The 18,103-nt window shown below is 43.0% G+C and overlaps 1 protein-coding gene across 9 annotated transcripts in view; it reads right to left on the reverse strand.

Moving 5' to 3' along the window:
* The window catches only part of vit (vitrin), a 32,549-nt gene that overhangs the window by 10,525 nt on the left and 3,921 nt on the right, over positions 1 to 18,103 (reverse strand). For 2 of the 9 annotated variants that reach the window (XM_080782754.1, XM_080782753.1), the window contains exons 2-17: positions 14,876 to 14,959; positions 13,909 to 13,971; positions 13,256 to 13,412; positions 12,775 to 12,908; positions 12,501 to 12,578; positions 9,771 to 9,947; positions 9,074 to 9,121; positions 8,666 to 8,704; positions 8,518 to 8,568; positions 7,485 to 7,547; positions 6,740 to 6,802; positions 4,683 to 4,757; positions 3,954 to 4,019; positions 3,382 to 3,444; positions 2,315 to 2,377; positions 889 to 936 (exon numbers count right to left, since the gene is read on the reverse strand). In XM_080782754.1, coding sequence (XP_080638880.1) covers positions 889 to 936; positions 2,315 to 2,377; positions 3,382 to 3,444; positions 3,954 to 4,019; positions 4,683 to 4,757; positions 6,740 to 6,802; positions 7,485 to 7,547; positions 8,518 to 8,568; positions 8,666 to 8,704; positions 9,074 to 9,121; positions 9,771 to 9,947; positions 12,501 to 12,578; positions 12,775 to 12,908; positions 13,256 to 13,412; positions 13,909 to 13,971; positions 14,876 to 14,909 — 1,222 coding nt within the window. In that variant the 5' untranslated portion in view covers positions 14,910 to 14,959. The remainder of the gene's footprint in view (positions 1 to 888; positions 937 to 2,314; positions 2,378 to 3,381; positions 3,445 to 3,953; positions 4,020 to 4,682; positions 4,758 to 6,739; positions 6,803 to 7,484; positions 7,548 to 8,517; positions 8,569 to 8,665; positions 8,705 to 9,073; positions 9,122 to 9,770; positions 9,948 to 12,500; positions 12,579 to 12,774; positions 12,909 to 13,255; positions 13,413 to 13,908; positions 13,972 to 14,875; positions 14,960 to 18,103) is intronic. The other 7 variants (XM_080782755.1, XM_080782758.1, XM_080782756.1 and 4 more) reach the window with 7 other exon arrangements.

Here is an 18,103-nt window from a genome sequence, read left to right on the forward strand (position 1 = left end):
TGAGGCCTCCTCACTGGTAGGTGAGCCAGTAGGGTACAATAACAATAGCAGTGGCAACACCTCCTCACTGGTAGGTGAGCCAGTAGGGTACAATAACAATAGCAGTGGCAACACCTCCTCACTGGTAGGTGAGCCAGTAGGGTACAATAACAATAGCAGTGGCAACACCTCCTCACTGGTAGGTGAGCCAGTAGGGTACAATAACAATAGCAGTGGTGAGGCCTCCTCACTGGTAGGTGAGCCAGTAGGGTACAATAACAATAGCAGTGGCAACACCTCCTCACTGGTAGGTGAGCCAGTAGGGTACAATAACAATAGCAGTGGCAACACCTCCTCACTGGTAGGTGAGCCAGTAGGGTACAATAACAATAGCAGTGGCAACACCTCCTCACTGGTAGGTGAGCCAGTAGGGTACAATAACAATAGCAGTGGCAACACAGAAATGTGTGGGGAGGATTAATTGGCATTATGACTAAATAATACTAAATTGAGAGGAGAAAAAAGGGGTGAAAGAAAATAATTGGCTACTTTAATCCAACATTGAAAAAACAATAGAAAGGTAAAAAAAAAAGTGAAACTGGGTCAAATTCCCCTTTCATTACATATCCCATGTGTATACTGATGCGGCAGTTGTGGCAAGATTGTATACCAAACTGGAACCGATTCATTCACCAAGTAAGTCGTCCCGTTTGACATAAATCAGTTAAATTACAGACCGAGCAGCAGTGTGGAAACTGGAAACCAAGAGGCTTTTTGGGTTGACGGTTTGAGCAGCCTTCTCCTCGGATGACCTAACTCACTGACCATCATAACCCAGAAGATGTACTGGATAAGAGGCGGGTTTGAAAAACAGAACCAAAGTTGTGCGACAGAGCAACGCCATCTCACCTAAATCATAAGGGTTTGCTTCTGGATTCCAGGCATCCACTGGCTCCACTGTGTAGATAACATCATACAAGCTCACCATTAGCAAAGTGCCCCCACAAAGCAGCAGGTAGATAGACCATTATTATAATATCATTATTATAATATCATTATTATAACCACAGAAATGGAGAAATATATTGAAGGAAGCCCCTAGAATACAAGAAAATATGTATTAATGCTATAGCGCAAAGAGTCCAATTAGCACTTAAAGGGTTAAATACTTGCTTATTGCGAACGCAGTGAGCACTTACTATGAGACCTAGCAGATCATGTCTGTCTGTCTGTCTGTCTGTCTGTCTGTGTGTCTGTCCCGCTATCCAAATATGGAGTGTGTTGCATCAGCAATCACTCAGCTCCATATATGGGCACAAAAGGGGCCAGGTCCACTCAGCTCCATATATGGGCACAAAAGGGGCACCATATAAGGAGTCCCCAAAGCAGCTATACGTCCAAAACCCAAATATGTACGAGCTGTTTCCCGCGTTTGCGCGTCTTACTCGTTATAGTCATTGCAAAGGAATGAATTGATTGCTTGGTGGGAGCAATCTATTGGTGGGAGTTCTGGTCTGGTTTTGGTGAATATCAAGTAATTCCAGTCATTTGGTGGGGCACTGGTCATTAAAAAAAAGAATATAAAAAATATATAAATATATATATATTTAAGAAAATATATATATTTTTTAATGGGTGGCCTCCCGAGTCCCGACCATTCACCACCAAAACCAGACCAGAACTCCCACCAACTCAAGCAATCAATAAATACCATTGCAAAGACTATATTAATGGCAAGTATTTCCTACAAGTCCAAAGATCTGAACTAAGCCTTTAAGTAGCCAAGAGGTAATAAGCACTAACAGATATTCTGTTGCATAATATATATTTCTTTCAATAGCTTAACCCATTTTGGGCGGGAACCCCTTTTGGTGTTTTAAACATTACGTTATAATTTAGCTATTGAAAAATAGCAGATCCACAAGCTCATACAAGCTTGTAGGTCTGCTATTTTTGAAAAATCGTGAAAATATTTATTTCAGAAAACTGGAGGATTTAGAAGATTTTTTTGAAATTTCGAGGTCAGGCCAAAATGGGTTAATATAATTATCACCATAGTTTGTACAAAGGAAAAGCCACTTTAAAGAATCAATCATGATCATTTCTAGAGACGTAATCATGATCTCCATAATTGGAAAGGTAAAATCCCAAGGAAGGGCTCCCTTGTCTTGTATGCTGTGGGCCAATGTTATGACTTGCTGCATACAGATCGGTATTAAACAATAAGAATCCAGAACATTGCCTTGACATTGCTGTACAATACATCATGGCCATTGAAAAGAATCCCTGGATATAGGAATGCGGGTGTTGAACTATATCCTGCTGTGCCACTCACCTCTAGTATGGGTAGTGTCCAGTGGCACTTTGCGGCTGTTGTCTGAGTCAGTGGAGCGGGGTACTGAAACGTAAACATTTAAAACAGTCATGCACACGCCCTGGCGTAGTAAGACCTCCACATTATCTGAAACAAATGCGCAAACACACCAAGGCAGAACCCCCCCCTCCCTTTTCGCTCAATCTCTCATCTGGTTTTGACGTGTGGTTGTATGTCTGTGTGGGGTATAAAGTTGGAAACCGCCTAGGCACTGGTTTAGAAAACCATTCCATTCTGCCTAGATTTAGATGCCTTGACGTGTGCCATCAAACAGATGGATTCGTGGTCTATATAATCTTAAAAGGAGAGCCGTATGTGCTTGCCACGAGGCTCTGGTTCATTCTGGTTCATACGTAAAATGGCTGTTTGGTGTTTGTGATTTAAGGCGTGTTGTGCGGCTATGAACGCCATTGACAAAGACAAATCTAATTCTCGCACACTTTCAAAGCATTGAATTGTCATGGCCACGTTTAGTAGGGCTTACTATGTGTTGGGATAAATTCAGTTCTGGCATGCACCATTATGCAGTATGAAGGAACTCTTCATATGGGAGGTCTATGTGTTGGGATAAATTCAGTACTGGTATGCACCATTATGTAGTATGAAGTAACTCTTCATATGGGAGGTCTCATTGCATAGAGTCGTGATTCGTGACAAATGTGTCTCACGTCAAACAATATGAAGTTAATAAAATAACTGAAACTTCATGGTAAGGGAGAGAAAATACAATACCGGTATGTTTAAACAATCCTGATTCCAAAAAGGAAATCATAGAAAATAGTAGAGAATATCGTAGTATATATAGTGTGTGTGTGTGTGTGTGTGTGTGTGTGTGTGTGTGTGTGTGTGTGTTCAAAGAAATAAAGTTATGAGACAAGGATGGAGGTGGGTCAGGATAAACGTGTGTGGTGCACCGTGCTACTGTGACAAAACACCAGGTGTTATAATATAATAACATATATTATATACACTTATGCGACATCATAGAACCGGTTAGTTCCCAGTAAATGGAATAGAAAGTCACTTACGGTACGCTCCAAAGTTATAATACCATCGCTCATACTCTGAGATATCAGGCCTGAGATCACGAGCTAGAGGAGGACGTCGTAAGACCCATTAGTATTCCCACAGTGGACATCAGAGGGAGACACACATACATTTCCATGGCTGTGATTGGTCAAATAAGCACAGCCTTTCTTAACCAATCCCAGACCATTGAGGGAGAATGGCCTTGTGCCCTTAACAGAAACACTCTCATCATGCACCAACAATAAACACCGCCCTTACGATGCGATACATGACAGGAATGGTCCCCATATGCCAGGCATATGGCATGTATAAAAACATCCCGACCAGAGCACTCTGGCATGGTACATGGAGCAGTACCAAACTCAACACACACACATGGCCAGCAGATACCAGACTATATCAGTCACACAGGCATGCTACGCTGTGTTTTGAACATGCACTGCAAACGGATATAAATCGATACCAGGCCGGGGTGTAGTCGCCAGCTCCTGTGGGAGGGGGCGCTACACTACACACAAAGCATGTCATGTTGTGCGCTTGTCTGCCAATGCCAGTGGGGGTGTCGGCTTACCTGCGATCTCAGGTGCGTCCACCTCGCTCCACGTGTATCCTGAGTCTGGGGCTGCAAAACTAACATCTGAATGTACAGTAGGAGAAGGTGGAGGTATCAGCAACTACAAGGATCACATTTCATAAAAGGCCAGTTAGTGTGCTTCGGCAATGCTGAACCCCCGATGTGGGGTTTTATGTCCCACAAAATGACTGCATATATCTCTGCTGTCGGGAGGAAACCTCATAACTCCAAAATGTTTTTCCAGGAAATGAAATATATATATACATATTTCAGGAAATTAAGAAAACCATATATTTTTTAAAACAAAGCAATACAGCCTCATCAAAGTTGGTGTTGTAACTGTATATATTGTCATCCATGAGAGGTGGAGAGGTGGTGGAGTTAGTTGATTTAACAGATATTTTGAGGGTCCAATGGAGTTAAGGTTTTGTCCAAAGCACTTTTTACTTTCCATTTTCGAAAGAACACACAGACGTAAAGGGTGTTCAATAGCACTGATTTATGCCAAAAGAAATCAAAAACCTAAAGAAAATGAGTTTTCCTCCCGACAGCAACGATATACAGGTTGATTCTAGAAGCTTGGCACGTACAGTATACTGTAACTGTAGATTCTGCCATTACTCACATTCAATCATTCACAGATCCTAAATTCAAGGAATTGATGGTGGAATATTTATTATTTTGCTCATAGAGATGTATAGGGAGGATGATTTATGCTCATAATACCTGCTGGTCGTCTAGCAGCGGGGAACCAGTCGGGACGAGCAAAGGCGGGGGGCGGCCAATCCCTTCTAGGAAAAGCTGTGCAGGGGCAAGATTAGAAAGCCGCATTCATAGACAAGCTTCAGCCACTGTCATTACTAGGACTACCATACTTGTGTAATTAGTAGAGTATACACAAGATGACCATTCTCAGTCAGTCAGTCTAGGGACAGACAGTGACTGAGGATTGATGGATTGATGTTGTGAAATATTAAAGAACCAAGCTATTTTCCTCTGTGATTTGCGTCCCTTCAACCTGCATTCTGACGCAAAGGAGGCAAGCCTTTGACAGCTGGAGAACTACAGTAGGCTAGGAACGCTCACAGAGCAAGCAGTTGGTCTATCATCATCATAATCATCATCATGTACAGTAACAAAAATGTGGCATAACACCAGCAGCCAAAACTAAACCATAACTGTACACAGCGTCTGATTTAGCAGCTTATCAAAAGCTTACAAAAACACCAAAGCGTACGTTCTGCAGAGTTCCCATCCAGCTAGCGAGCGTTGTCTGTGTTGATGCCGGGGAAAGGCTGGGAGAGCCCAGCTAGCAGCTCAACAGAGCGTGGGAGTATTGTTCTAATACTGGTGTCAAACCAGGGACAGTATATACAGGACGTAGAGATTAGGGTAATCTGCTGCTGTTTCAAAGCCTCAGTGCTGTAGTGTACAGCAGACAGTTTATGTTGTTCTTCTGATTAAACTTACCACTTAAACCCTCTACACTTGATGTGAGTTGGCGCTGTACTCGGTCTGCTCTTTTGTACCGTTGTTGAGCTTGTATAACTTGGATTTAGTTACAAATTGTAATTTTGTTGCACATGCAATGATAAAGCAATTGCATGATTGAATTGAACTGAATTGAAAGGAATGGAGCGCAGGCATGTCGTTTATGGTTATTGGATTAGCATCTCTCATCATAGATGTGTCAGTGATTTAGGCGGGGGGCATACGTTAGTCCGACGTACCAATAGACCGACATGCGCGGCTGGTTAAGACTCATCCGTGTCTCCGGCATATGTGGCCGGTTAAGACTCACCCTTGTGGACTGTTAGGACGTCGGACCAAAGATATGCACCCGATTTAGGCCCAGTGGACAATTACTGGTTACACCGACGTGTACACTACAATGCAGCTGCAAATGATTTTAGATTACAAGACTAGCCCACAAACTCTCAGCCTGTCATCTCCAAAGTCATCTTCAGTCAATGCAAATAATAGCGTAAAGTTACAAAGTGAGCTTGCATATTCAATCAACTCATCAGTTCAGAAAGATCATAGTGCGTGAGTGGTGACTGATACCATCCAATTTGAGGGATTGACGGTTTTTGCATTCCACAGAAGCAAAACAAAAACACATTCCTCCAAGGTTAGTCTGGGCTGGACTCGAACGACTCCGAGAACGTTTCTATTCTAGACAAGCGGGAGAGTGGACCCAGATCCTGCGAGCCCCAGCGGCATTGTGGATTGGGTCAAGTGTCACTCTGTGGGAGCACCGTGGTGCCGCAGCTTTCATCTCACTCCCTCTGCAAGCGTTTACAAGGGAGTGGAAGAGGTCGGACCAGATGGAATCTGTCACAGGATATTATTACAGTACTGACAGAGTGCCTTTCTCATCGTGGTCTTATCAAAAGAGAAAGCATAAGAGCAGGAGTTCACCACCGTCTCATATCTGATGGAGATATGTCCCAAAATGACTCGAAATGAAATCGCCTCGTCTCTTCTTTGAGACAATACCTACCATACCATTTTTCATCACGTTATGCTTGGCGAGATAGAAATCAAGAATAATGAATAATGTCTGCTTTTTTTACCCTTTTATTTATACTGGAGTGGATGTACGTTTGAACCACAAAGTGTTAACATTGGAGCGGCGTTATAAAACATTTCACTTTGGGTTTTATTGCCCTGGTAATTTCCTTGTTTCCCTATTTCGGATGTGTTGCGTTCATTGCCTCTCTAGTAAATAATGGATGTTTTGAAGTATACGGCTTAGAGATGCAGTTTTAGGAGACACTTACTGGGGCTGGACTGGCCAATGTGCAGAGTCCTCTCAGGTGGGGCCGGCTGAACCCGGTTGAAAGCTGCTTGTAGCAATGGGAGACAGGCGCATAGAGCAGAGGAAAGTAGGAATGAGGGTTGGGGATGAGGAGGAAGGGAGAGCTTCAATCCTACGGCTCCATCTGCAAATGGAGCCCAGCTGTTCTTTCTTTTTACTTTAAGGTTGAAGGCATTTTCTCCACAGCATGATATCAAAAAAACAAAAAGGATACATGCTGGATATATTTACCATGCCTTAACTCAGAATGTATTTGTTCTTTTCATCTTGGAAAATAAAAACATCAGTGAGGGAGGGGTGTGTGTTTGACAGCAGACTGCAGTATGCGGTAGTTAATGGCAGTGATTTATTTTGAAGGAATGCCGTGATGCATGATGGAGTGGATTAGTGGTGACCCTGGGGGTGAAGATCACAGGAGCTTACGGGTGTGGACATGAGGGTCAGACTTACAGCAGTCAGCGTCTCCTGGAACGAAGTTCCCACTTCCTGCTACCCAGATCCAATCTGCACCTCTTGTTGTCTATCGAGTGCCCTTGACCCGCATTCCCTGTCAGTTTCCCTCCATGTCTATCCCTTTGCAGTGTCTGTGTGTGCGTGTGTGTGTGCGTGTGTGTGTGTGTGTGTGTGTGTGTGTGTGTGTGTGTGTGTGTGTGTGTGTGTGTGTGTGCATGTGCTTGCGTGTGTGGTGTGTGTTTGATAAAGCTGACCTGAGCCGGCAGGAGGGGCTGGCTGTCTCCTAACAGTAGACCCTGCTTCTGTCCTGCGCAGACCTGTGCCCAAGAAAAAGACAAACTTAGCATTAACAGTATGTTTCCGCAGAACAATCACCATTTATATGCATATTTAAATTAACAGTATATGTACGACAAACATTTAAGCCGCATGTTTGGCACATTGTGATGTGTTAAATTGGTAAATAACTGTTTTGCAGACATGGGGGAATAAAGCGTGGTTAGCTTCAGCAGGAGCCAAGGGGTGAATGCACTCAGAGAATGGAATTGATTAAAGGAGAGCACTGCACAATACAAGTATTCACACATGGTTCCTATTTGCCTGGTACTGTGTGGGCAAATATTGATCACAAATCATACACACAAGTTAAAGCCGGATGAGATTAACTAAAATCTATGATGAGTCAAAGATTGGAGCCAGGAACTGTTCCGCTTACAATGCATGATGGGAGAGTGACTTTGTGAAAATCCCTAAAACAAAATCTCCCTGGATGCTCTCACAGGTATTTTCTAAAGTCATATTTCAAACAGTGACAAGAAAGGCCAATTTGCACATAAAGTGTTCGGTGCGTAAGAGAAGATTTTTTTTTTTGCATTTGTGCGGTTGTTTTTTCAGACTCTATAGGGAACTAACTAAAAATGAACATAAGCCAATCCGTCGTTTGTTTTGACAGTGGGATACATGTGAATAATGGATTTGGGCAGCATTCTACTTTAAAAGACAACAGAACAGACAAGTGGGCCATTCCAGAACATTCTGGGTCCACCCTTGTGTTGGCTCTGTAGTAAAATCCATGTAGGCAGCTGTGCACATAGAGAACAGAGATGCCACGCAGAGATTAAAGATAGTGTCTCAGTGAGAATGAAGAGTGTGTGTGTGGGGAGGGGGTGCGGGGGGGGAACAAAACTCAGCTGCGTGTGTGAGACACTCGGGATAGCCCTGTTTCAAAGGTAGACAAGGTACACAGCATGACAAATAACACATCAGGAATATTAAAGCTTGGTTTACCTGGATTAATGCGTGGTGAGAATCTATTCGGATAGCCAGTCCCTCTGAATACTTTGAAGAGATTTAACGGTTTAGTTAGACTTAAAATATGACTTGTTATGAGAAGGACGTTTGATCTTCAGAGTCAATGAGAGTGTCGACGACATACCTTGACTGGGCCCGTTTCCTTGACCATTCTGTGACTGCCCTATATCAATGTTGAAAGTTTTAGAAAAGAGAATCTTTAATTTGTAATATCTAAACATGAATTACTTGTAAATGTATTGTTCTTATGGTTCAATATGAACAAACAAACTTTCTCTGATCATACGTTAATAGTTTACTTTATGTTAGGAACACTAATACTCTGGTAAGTTTTAATAAAGTATATTTGAAATCCTGATGGACACCAATCCTAGAAGACTAGCATGACAACACTGAAACAACCACAAACAAATACCTCACATCAAAGCACTGCACACTATTGCACACCGTGAGAATACATAATAAACAACAACACTTCATGCTACCAACCAAGGCACTGCATGGGACTGCATAAGGCTTTTGCTACACTTACTTGAGCTGGCAGCTGCTGCAACAGAAGCAAAGTATGGGTGACTGCTGCCTAGATAGAAGAAGCACATTGAGGCCCAATGAGAAAAGAAAGATTGAAATAAAGATAAGAGGGAGGGGAGGAGAGAGAGAGGGAGAGAGAGAGCGAAATGATACGATAAGAAGCAGGCACACAGCCAATCTTATTTAGGACATCGTTAGACAGATACACGAGTACCTGTTTACTGGGACAGAGCGCTCAACCTGATCGCCATCTGACATCGTTTTCATTCTGTGAACAATGAGCTTGTGTTCAAGTCAAATGTACAGCACGGTCAAGCAGTAAAGCAGGAGAACAGAACGGCCCCAAGGTTATCATAGCGACCAGCTGTAATTTAACAAGCACCCATCATTCAAATGAAAGCTTGTTTGGCCAATCAGAGCAATTCCACAGTCGATGCCAATGCCTCTTGGTTAACACAGTAAATGGATCTATCCATCTCGATTGTTATTAAGGCGATCAATTGCTTTTCTTTGTTAACCCAAGGATGTGCTGAGCATTTGCATCCCAGTGAATAAACAATCCGCATACATACATGGATCCAAGTGACACCAATATGGAACATGCACTGTATGCTTGGACTTATCCATGAGTGAGTGAGTGAGCGAGTGAGCGAGCGAGCGAGTGAGCGAGCGAGCGAGTGAATCTGCGTGTAAGTCACCTGCATCCCTGACTTTGTGGACAGCAGCTCGAGTCTTGGTGGTGGTGGTGGGTAGTGTGGTGGTGGGGGGTGTGGTAACTGGCGTTGTGGTTGGCTCTGGTGTGGTGGTTGTCGTAGGTTCGGGGGACGTCACAGGTTGGATGGTTGTGACAGCGGCTGCTTTGGCCTCCTTCTGACCTGTGAAAGATGCAGATGGTTTAAGAGGTTATGGAGGAAGAGCGTCTACAGTAACTCCTGTGTTGTCAACTTGTCATGCATTCTCAGCATTCTTCGGCACAGTGCACACGGCGCGCCCGGTCCCCCCGACTCCACTGCGGCCGGGTTCAAAGTGCCTACACCCATCATGTGATCTGTAGACTGTGACAGGAGGTCATCCCATAACCCCTAGTCCTTATCTGGGTTTTTTGTGATCACTGTGAAATGCCAAACATCTCTCAATCCACCCAGTAACATGTTGGGTAATTAATTATAGTACCTGTATAACAAGACACAAGTCTAATAACGATGTGGCAATTGAAACTATGCAATTAATGTAGCTTTCAGTGAGCTACATAGGTCTATCTGTTTTCTAGCTAACTGGCTATCCCCGTAGCCTACATCTTGAAAGTCGTATTGTAGTTGGACAATTGCTGTATCTCGTGCTGTAGGCACGTGGCAGCGTCTGCTGCACAGTAATTAGGCTAGTTTTGTGGGGACAGAGATACAGAGCAACCCTGTTCTAGACGGCAGGCCCCTTTAGTGCCACAGCAAAACAAGGTGCTGGAGGAAATGGGAATTTGTAGAAGAAAACAAGAACTATTTGACATACTAAATGTAACAGTCTGAAAACACGGTGGTCCCTCGGCCAAGGTGCGACGGACAGACTCAAGCTCTTCTGGCGCTATCGCCGTTTAAAGCCGAAAAGCATAGAACTTATCCACGGCTCCCTCAGAACTTCCAATGCACCCCGTTGCAATAATAAAGCAATATTGTGCACAACCCCACAGATGTCTGACAAGTGGCAGTATGAGTCCTTGATCCAAGTGAAACCCGAACACATTCCATTGCCCGGCCATGCTTATTTTTGGCACACGAGTAGGATTATCATATCTATCCATCTTCTATATATCTACCAGTAAGATGCCCTGAGGACGACACGTGCATGCACCCGCCTGGGTGACGGCAGACAGGAGACTTTGGCATGGGTGGTCAGATCAACATAATGGAATGAATTCTGTACTGGCCATATACGGAGCATGTCTTGAGTGTACAGGGTTTGATGAGGTCACTGTCGTGATCTTCATAAATGGAGATGGCCATATGTATGGTGGCGTGACGTGTCACGAGGCGTGACCATATATGAAAGCGTTACGGGTCTCCATGATGTCACGAGATGTCACAAGGCATGATGGATTGGCAACCATGTATGGAGGTGTGACAGACGAACGCAACCATGTATGGAGGTGTGACAGACGAACGCAACCATGTATGGAGGTGTGACAGACGAACGCAACCATGTATGGAGGTATGACAGACAAACGCAACCATATAATGGAGGTGTGACGGACGGACGTGAGATGCAGGATTTCATAGTAAATGTGACCTTTGGTTGCAAAAAATGCACCAAGTCTCTGTACGTATGTATGTCTGTATTCCACGTAACTCTAAGCCGTTCGCCCCACCGACTTCAAATTTGACACACTCGTTCCACACTACCACAGGGAGTGCAGTACTCAATGTCGAGTCTGTCGGATAGCCAGTTGTCCAGAACCAGCACAAAAGCCTCTGCCCAGGCTCTGGAAAGGGCCCAAATTAGCCAATTGATCACACCTGATCACCACTAGATATCCATGGAGTTGGCCTGTTCTGAGTCAGAATGATGTTCTGACATCTGTATAGACTCCATATTTGGACATGCCTGACAAAGAACTCCATATGGGCATAAAAGGGACAGACATGATAACTGGGTGGGGCATGCATTTTCAACTTTCATCGTTTCAAATAGGCAAGTAAGTGCCCAACGTGCACCGCTCTACTAGCCTATAATGTTGGAATAATCCCACAAAATTCTAGGCTATATTATAATTGGAATACATTTTGAATATCAATTTCACCCAGCACCGATTATATGACTGTCCCGTGTGCCCTGGAGATGTTCATAACGCTAAATGAAAATCCTCTTGCAAGCGCTTATGCTGGAGGTCAAATGTCGAGATAACTGTTCTATTAAAGCTTAAGCTCCCGTTTAAATGGGTGATTATGCATCCAACCTAATAGATTTTAAATACCTCACTTTTAAATGCTTGTAATGATGTCACCCCGTGATTACAACACCCTACACTGCCTACAGTATGGTAGGGATATTTACTTAGCTCTGTAAGATGTTTGGTTACATCATTTTAAGTGACTAGTGGCTGCTGCATATTGATTAAAAGCCATCAGATTGCCAGAAAATGCTGCACCGCTTGTCTACGACGGATCAAACTGGTGTACACGGCTTGGAAACCTGACGGGAGATTTGACTGTGCCGTACGCTTAAAGTGACGATAGAATGATAAATGCAGAAAGTTGCGGTGTCACGCCTGTTTTTCTGTCTGTCTGTTTGATAAATGAGGGCCAGACTCTGTCTGTCATATCGACATCTGTGACCTTGCCCTCCAGAGTATGGGAACTTGGGAAGCGAGAGTGAACCAATCATCTCAAAGATGACAAATACGCCTTCATTTTGCAGAAGTGCAAAACGAGCCTCACTTGTTTTCACGTAGGTTGGTCTTGAAGGGGTGAAGTCCAGGGTAGATGGGTAGATCACACCTTTCTTTGGCTTCCCCACTGCAACACAATAGTGCAAAATAAAGCACAACATCAATTCCATGCACTGATGGCTTTAACATAATATGATCTACCGGTACTATGCAATTATTATTTGCAGGTGAATTTGCATGTTTAAAGCCAACAACAGTGTCATAATAACACACAATTCACGGTGAGCGACTCAATCGTGCAAATCAAACTCTACTCGTTATACCTGAGACTACAAAGGACTCCCTCCATTTTGGCAGGGACAGAGAGCGCACGCCATTGGAATTGCTGCCCTTGTAGATATTCTGCCCAGCCATCTTCCTCACAATCACCTTTCCTCCCGAATTGGTGATGACTCCACTGTGAATCAAATTCAAATAATCTGTAGGAATGCTCTGAAATTATCCATCTGCCAGAACGCTGCATACTCTACACACCAACATGTGAAATGACTACTCCCAGTCTCTGGGGCAAAAATCATGCAGCTGCTCCTTTCAACCGATAACCACTATGGCTTTATGCCACGGGTGCTTTTATATGTTGGGGTTTTTTCATGTCTTTTTCATTACAACACCGTGAAATCACTGGGAGTCACCAGCGTAAGTGAGTGAAAACACTGGTTTCCCCTGCAGGGCAGTAATTATGTTTGGATGTTCCAAACATTAAACATCAGATTTTATCATTGCGGTTGACAGTGGGTTCTGTACCTGTGGATGGCTGCATTGCAGATGCTAGAGATGGAGGCAAAGACTCCCGTTCCATAGACCTGCTGCTTGGTCTCCTTACAGTGTGATGGACACTTGACTATGAATTCTGGGAGGGTGACCTTTCCTGCTCGGACATCGCACTCTATGGCTGGAACAACTGGGCCGGGGTGTGCACAAGAGAGAAGGGTGGGTCAAGACACGGTTTCATGTTTCCTCCTTAATTCATCTATTTCAGGACATTCTGTTTATTTGCAATTAAAACACTGGAAATCTTTTGGTGCAAACATCATCAAAGAAATAAAACTGTATAACAGTGTTTATATAGTGTGTCCACGCCCCTGTGTCCACACCCATAAGAGAAAAGGCCTTTTCACTTATTGGTTCTATATTATAATTTAAAGTGAACAAAATACCTCAAATCATGTGTCAACATAACACTAAATACGGTATATTGTGTTTTTAAATGTGTAATAAAGACTTGAGATGAAGTACAATGTGCGTAACTTAATCCTAGGTATTATAGTTTCAGTACATTTGCAATAGAGTGAAGTGAAAGGGAATTGACCACACCCCTGTGACAAAGAAAGCAGGTGGAGATGATAATACAAGGGCTGACACCGAGATTATAGGCTTGTTCTTGTGTGATGTGTAACCTTGCTTTGGTTTCTTGTTCTTTGATCCAGGCTTGGCCCAGCAAATACTAGAAAGGAGGAGAGCTGTGGGGAAACATAGAAGAGATTCACACAAGTTACACCACAGTAACAGAATCATTAGCTTGTTTTAATGTACACAGAGGATTATGTTAAAATGTGTTCATCAATACACAGTAATCAAATAATGGATCAACACCAAGGGAGTGGGGACAGGATCATCTGCCAGATACATAGCTGGGGGCCACAGGACCCAAAGCTCAAGGAATAGAGTTTAACCTGTGACGTCATGCCGTACTTTTTATTTGTGTTTTTTCTATTCATTTGGTCATTAGGGTCCCCAGAATGAGGTCTGCTTTGCCGGAAACACCCGCTAAAAGTTAAGGCCATTTTTGTATACCACACCATAGACCACCTATAAAAGGCAACATTTTCCAAATTTTATTTTCATGATTCTGAATCTATTCCAAGCATTAGTTTTACAACGAAAACACTCCTTTGGCTATAAACAGCCATAGCCACTTGTCTAAATGTGCCCAAATGTGCTGACCTCATCACATTTGTGCTGAGCTCATCACATTTGTGATGACGGCTAAGGCCGTTTTAGCCCAAGGAGTGTTTCTCGTGCAATACTAATGCTTAGAATGGATTCAGAATCATGAAAAAAGACATTTGGAAAATGTTGCCTTAAATATGTCTATGGTGTGGTATACAAAAATGGCCATAACATTTATTTGCGATGTTTCCGGCAAAGCAGGTCTCTTATTCTGTGGACCCTAATGACCAAATGAATAGAAAAAACACAAATAAAAAGTACGACATCACAAGTCCTATCAAATGTTGGGCCTTTGACTATGTTCCATTTAGGCTTGGTTTGTGGCACTGGCGAGAGAGAGAGAGAGAGAGAGAGAGAGAGAGAGAGAGAGAGAGAGAGAGAGAGAGAGAGAGAGAGAGAGAGAGAGAGACCTACCAAGGCAGATGACAGTGAATGGTGGCTTGGTCATGGTGGGTGGTGGTAGCAGGTTGGCCAGATGTTCTTGTATAACCCCTCACCCTGTGGGAGAGAGGATAACCAGAGAGGAGCTATACGTCATACTTTTATCACATGGTAATTTCCGTAGAGTTCGTTTAATTAGAGTGCAGAAAAAGGACCAAGGACCAACTTTTTCCACTCTCTGGGTTAAATTAACACAAATAAAACAATACAAAAAACTCCCATCAAAGCTTTTTGAACAGGCGACTTTGTGACATATACACATTTATTTGTATGTATATGTCACAATTTATTCTAAATATAGACACATTGGTACTATGAAAAAAGGTAGTTTGAGTCCATACGTGAGATTATGTCAAACGTAAAAGGTCAGAAATCTCTCTCTCTCTCTGAGCAGGGCATCTATTCTATAGCAACATTGTTCAAGAAATCTGGGCTGGAAGACACAAGTCTAGATGTGTGAGGTACTCACAAGTACCAAGGGAGTACTATTACTAATGACATTACGACCATAATACCATAAATCTATCATTGGCATCATGTAAAAATAAACGGCATGGCAAGTTGAATCATGACTACAAAAACCTATCAGTGTTTACAGTACACACAGAAAACGTCTCTCATTGAATCAGCTTGAATGCTTATCCCCATAAAAACACAATAAAACAATGTCAGAGCTAGTCAAGAAGAACATAACTTGGTTGCCAAGGCGGCAAACCAAACAACACAAGTCATAATGTAGTAGTAAAAGTGTAATAATAATAATAATAAGGTGTAAAATCCTGTACAAATGGAAAAGGGTCCATTTGGTTCCATTCGTAAACTCTGAATTGCCTGAATTGACTCACTCACCCCAAAATAGTGTTTTTTGTTTGGCTAATGTCTGAAAATCCTGATTGCTTGTGCTCTGCATACCACCAAACTGTCCAAATTTAAGCATTACTGTAGTGTTCTACACCACCTGGTGCTGTGGGAACCAACACATGGGCACCGATCACGAGGACGTCCCTATGTGGATGTACTCAAGAAAGATGTGAAAGAAAGAGTGCAAAGCACCAACGAGCTGGCCGGATGTATGGAGAACCGGGATGACTGGAAGCGACGATGGAATGCTTGTCTGAGGACGACCTAAAGAGACACCTAAATCTGGTCTTCAGATACTGTATATGCAGCTAGCACTCAGAGTGAGTCACATACCGAACAGTAATCACAGCCTGACTAAAGACAACCACTGGTTAATGATGAAGTACTGTACTTCAGGGACATGTCATTGACTGACTGGTACAAATCAAGTGCTCTTCTCCCATCACAACATGTGGGTCCTGTGACTCCCATTAATGAGAAAGTCAAGTGACTGGCTTGTTATGATTTTGCTGCAGTGAGTTTGGTATTTCTGTTGTTCTCTGTGGATGCTCGTTGAAGTACCTGATCCAACAAAAAATATAGTATGCATATATGATGGAATAGTAAATGAGGGCAAAGATCGAGAAAATATAAAGGTAATTGTAACAATAATATATTAATTGATTGTATTGTAATTTGGATGTTTTTGGGGGGAGAAAAATACTTTATTCTTTTTCTTTCTTTCACATGTGGACAGGGACTGTAAATGAACACTTACTGGGATTTTCCTGTGCAGGTTTTCCGTGCCTGCAGGGCATGTAATCACACAGTGACAGACAGAGAAAGTTTTCTGTGTCCTTCACACAAGCAGCTTAAAAGTTCTGCCCCACAGGTTTTAGGCCAGGAACTGGGGGCGATCGCCATTCCCTGCAAAGCAGCCAGATTCCTGGCCTACGCCAGGGCAGTGAGGCAGAACTCATCACAGGGGAGGTGATGATTGAAGCCTCCCGGTTACCTGTGGAATGCCATGCCCTCCCACAGGAGGCAGCGTCTGGTACAGTACAGTACAGTACAGTACAGTACGTCACTGCTGCCACACGCTGGCAGCTTCAATTTGATCATGTGGAGACGTGATGATTCAGAGAACCATAAACCTGAGGCTTGATCAGTTGCCATTTAGTTCAGTCAGTGTTCCATGTAATATACGGGGCTAGTAGCTATGAGTGGAGTATTAGCAAGACACCGCAAGATCCTCAGTGTCCTCAGTGTTGCAATTTGTAACTTATTTGAATGAATAAAACAATAAAATATAACAAGCTCATCTGCAGTGGTTGTAGTTGGTCTACCTATACTTCCACTAGTAAGAAATGCAATCCCTGGTTGACAAGTAGTACAGTCAGAAGCTCACAAGCACAATATCTCCCCTTGGCCATGCATTCCATCTTAGAAGAGCCGTAAAGGTTTGGTCTCACACATGGGGTTTGAATAGACACTTTTCAAAGATTTCAGCTTTAACAATGAGTCTGTATGCAGAGATCTCTCACAGAATACTGAAAAGGTCAACCAGCACAGCTGTGATAGGTCACCAAGGTCGACTCATGCAATGTCCACTGTACGACTTTCAATGCGCTGTATCTTGCATTCATAACAAGCATTGACACCATTTTTTTCCAAAGTGTTGTGCTTTGACAGGCAGGCAGATAGAACTCCAATCTGCCCTCACGTGGAAGACAGCTGAGGCTTGAACAAGCTGGGGCAGATATGAGTCTGTGGAGGACCCGACCTCCGCTGGATAAAGCAAACTACAGTGGAGACGTCACTACAGTAAATCCTTCATATCCCTTCATATATATTATGTTCATACTATTTAGTTAAAAAAATAAATCTTCAAAAGGGTTTAATGGTTGGCTGACTCCATAGTTCTGATTAAAACCTTGCTTTATATATGAATAACAAAGGAACGTTCTTAAAAAGTGAAAGGTTTAAAAGGTTCCCGTTTGTTTCTTTCTTCCTGAGAGAAGTCAAAGGATGGTGCACTATAAACTCCTACTAATTTAACTCCAAAATGTGTGCAAATGAAACGAAATGGACCCTTAACCATTTGTATAAACTTTGGAGTTAAATAACACGTGATTTTACTGCGTAAAGTGAATAGAGGGTGGCAATGGTTTTCCAGTGGTTATTCCAGCTATGAAATGCAACGCAAATGATATCCTTTACCAAACAGCGGGGAGTTCCCTGAACGGCAGACAGTAGATCTTGAGGGGACTTGCAGAGACACAATCTCCAAGCAGGATAAAAACAAAACAAACAGATCCAGAAGACTTATCGGCCATCACCTGCGTAGATAGCTTTGCAGTG

Source organism: Protomyctophum bolini, assembly GCF_963924005.1.
Source record: "Protomyctophum bolini genome assembly, chromosome: 14".
Classification (NCBI taxonomy): Eukaryota; Metazoa; Chordata; class Actinopteri; order Myctophiformes; family Myctophidae; genus Protomyctophum; species Protomyctophum bolini.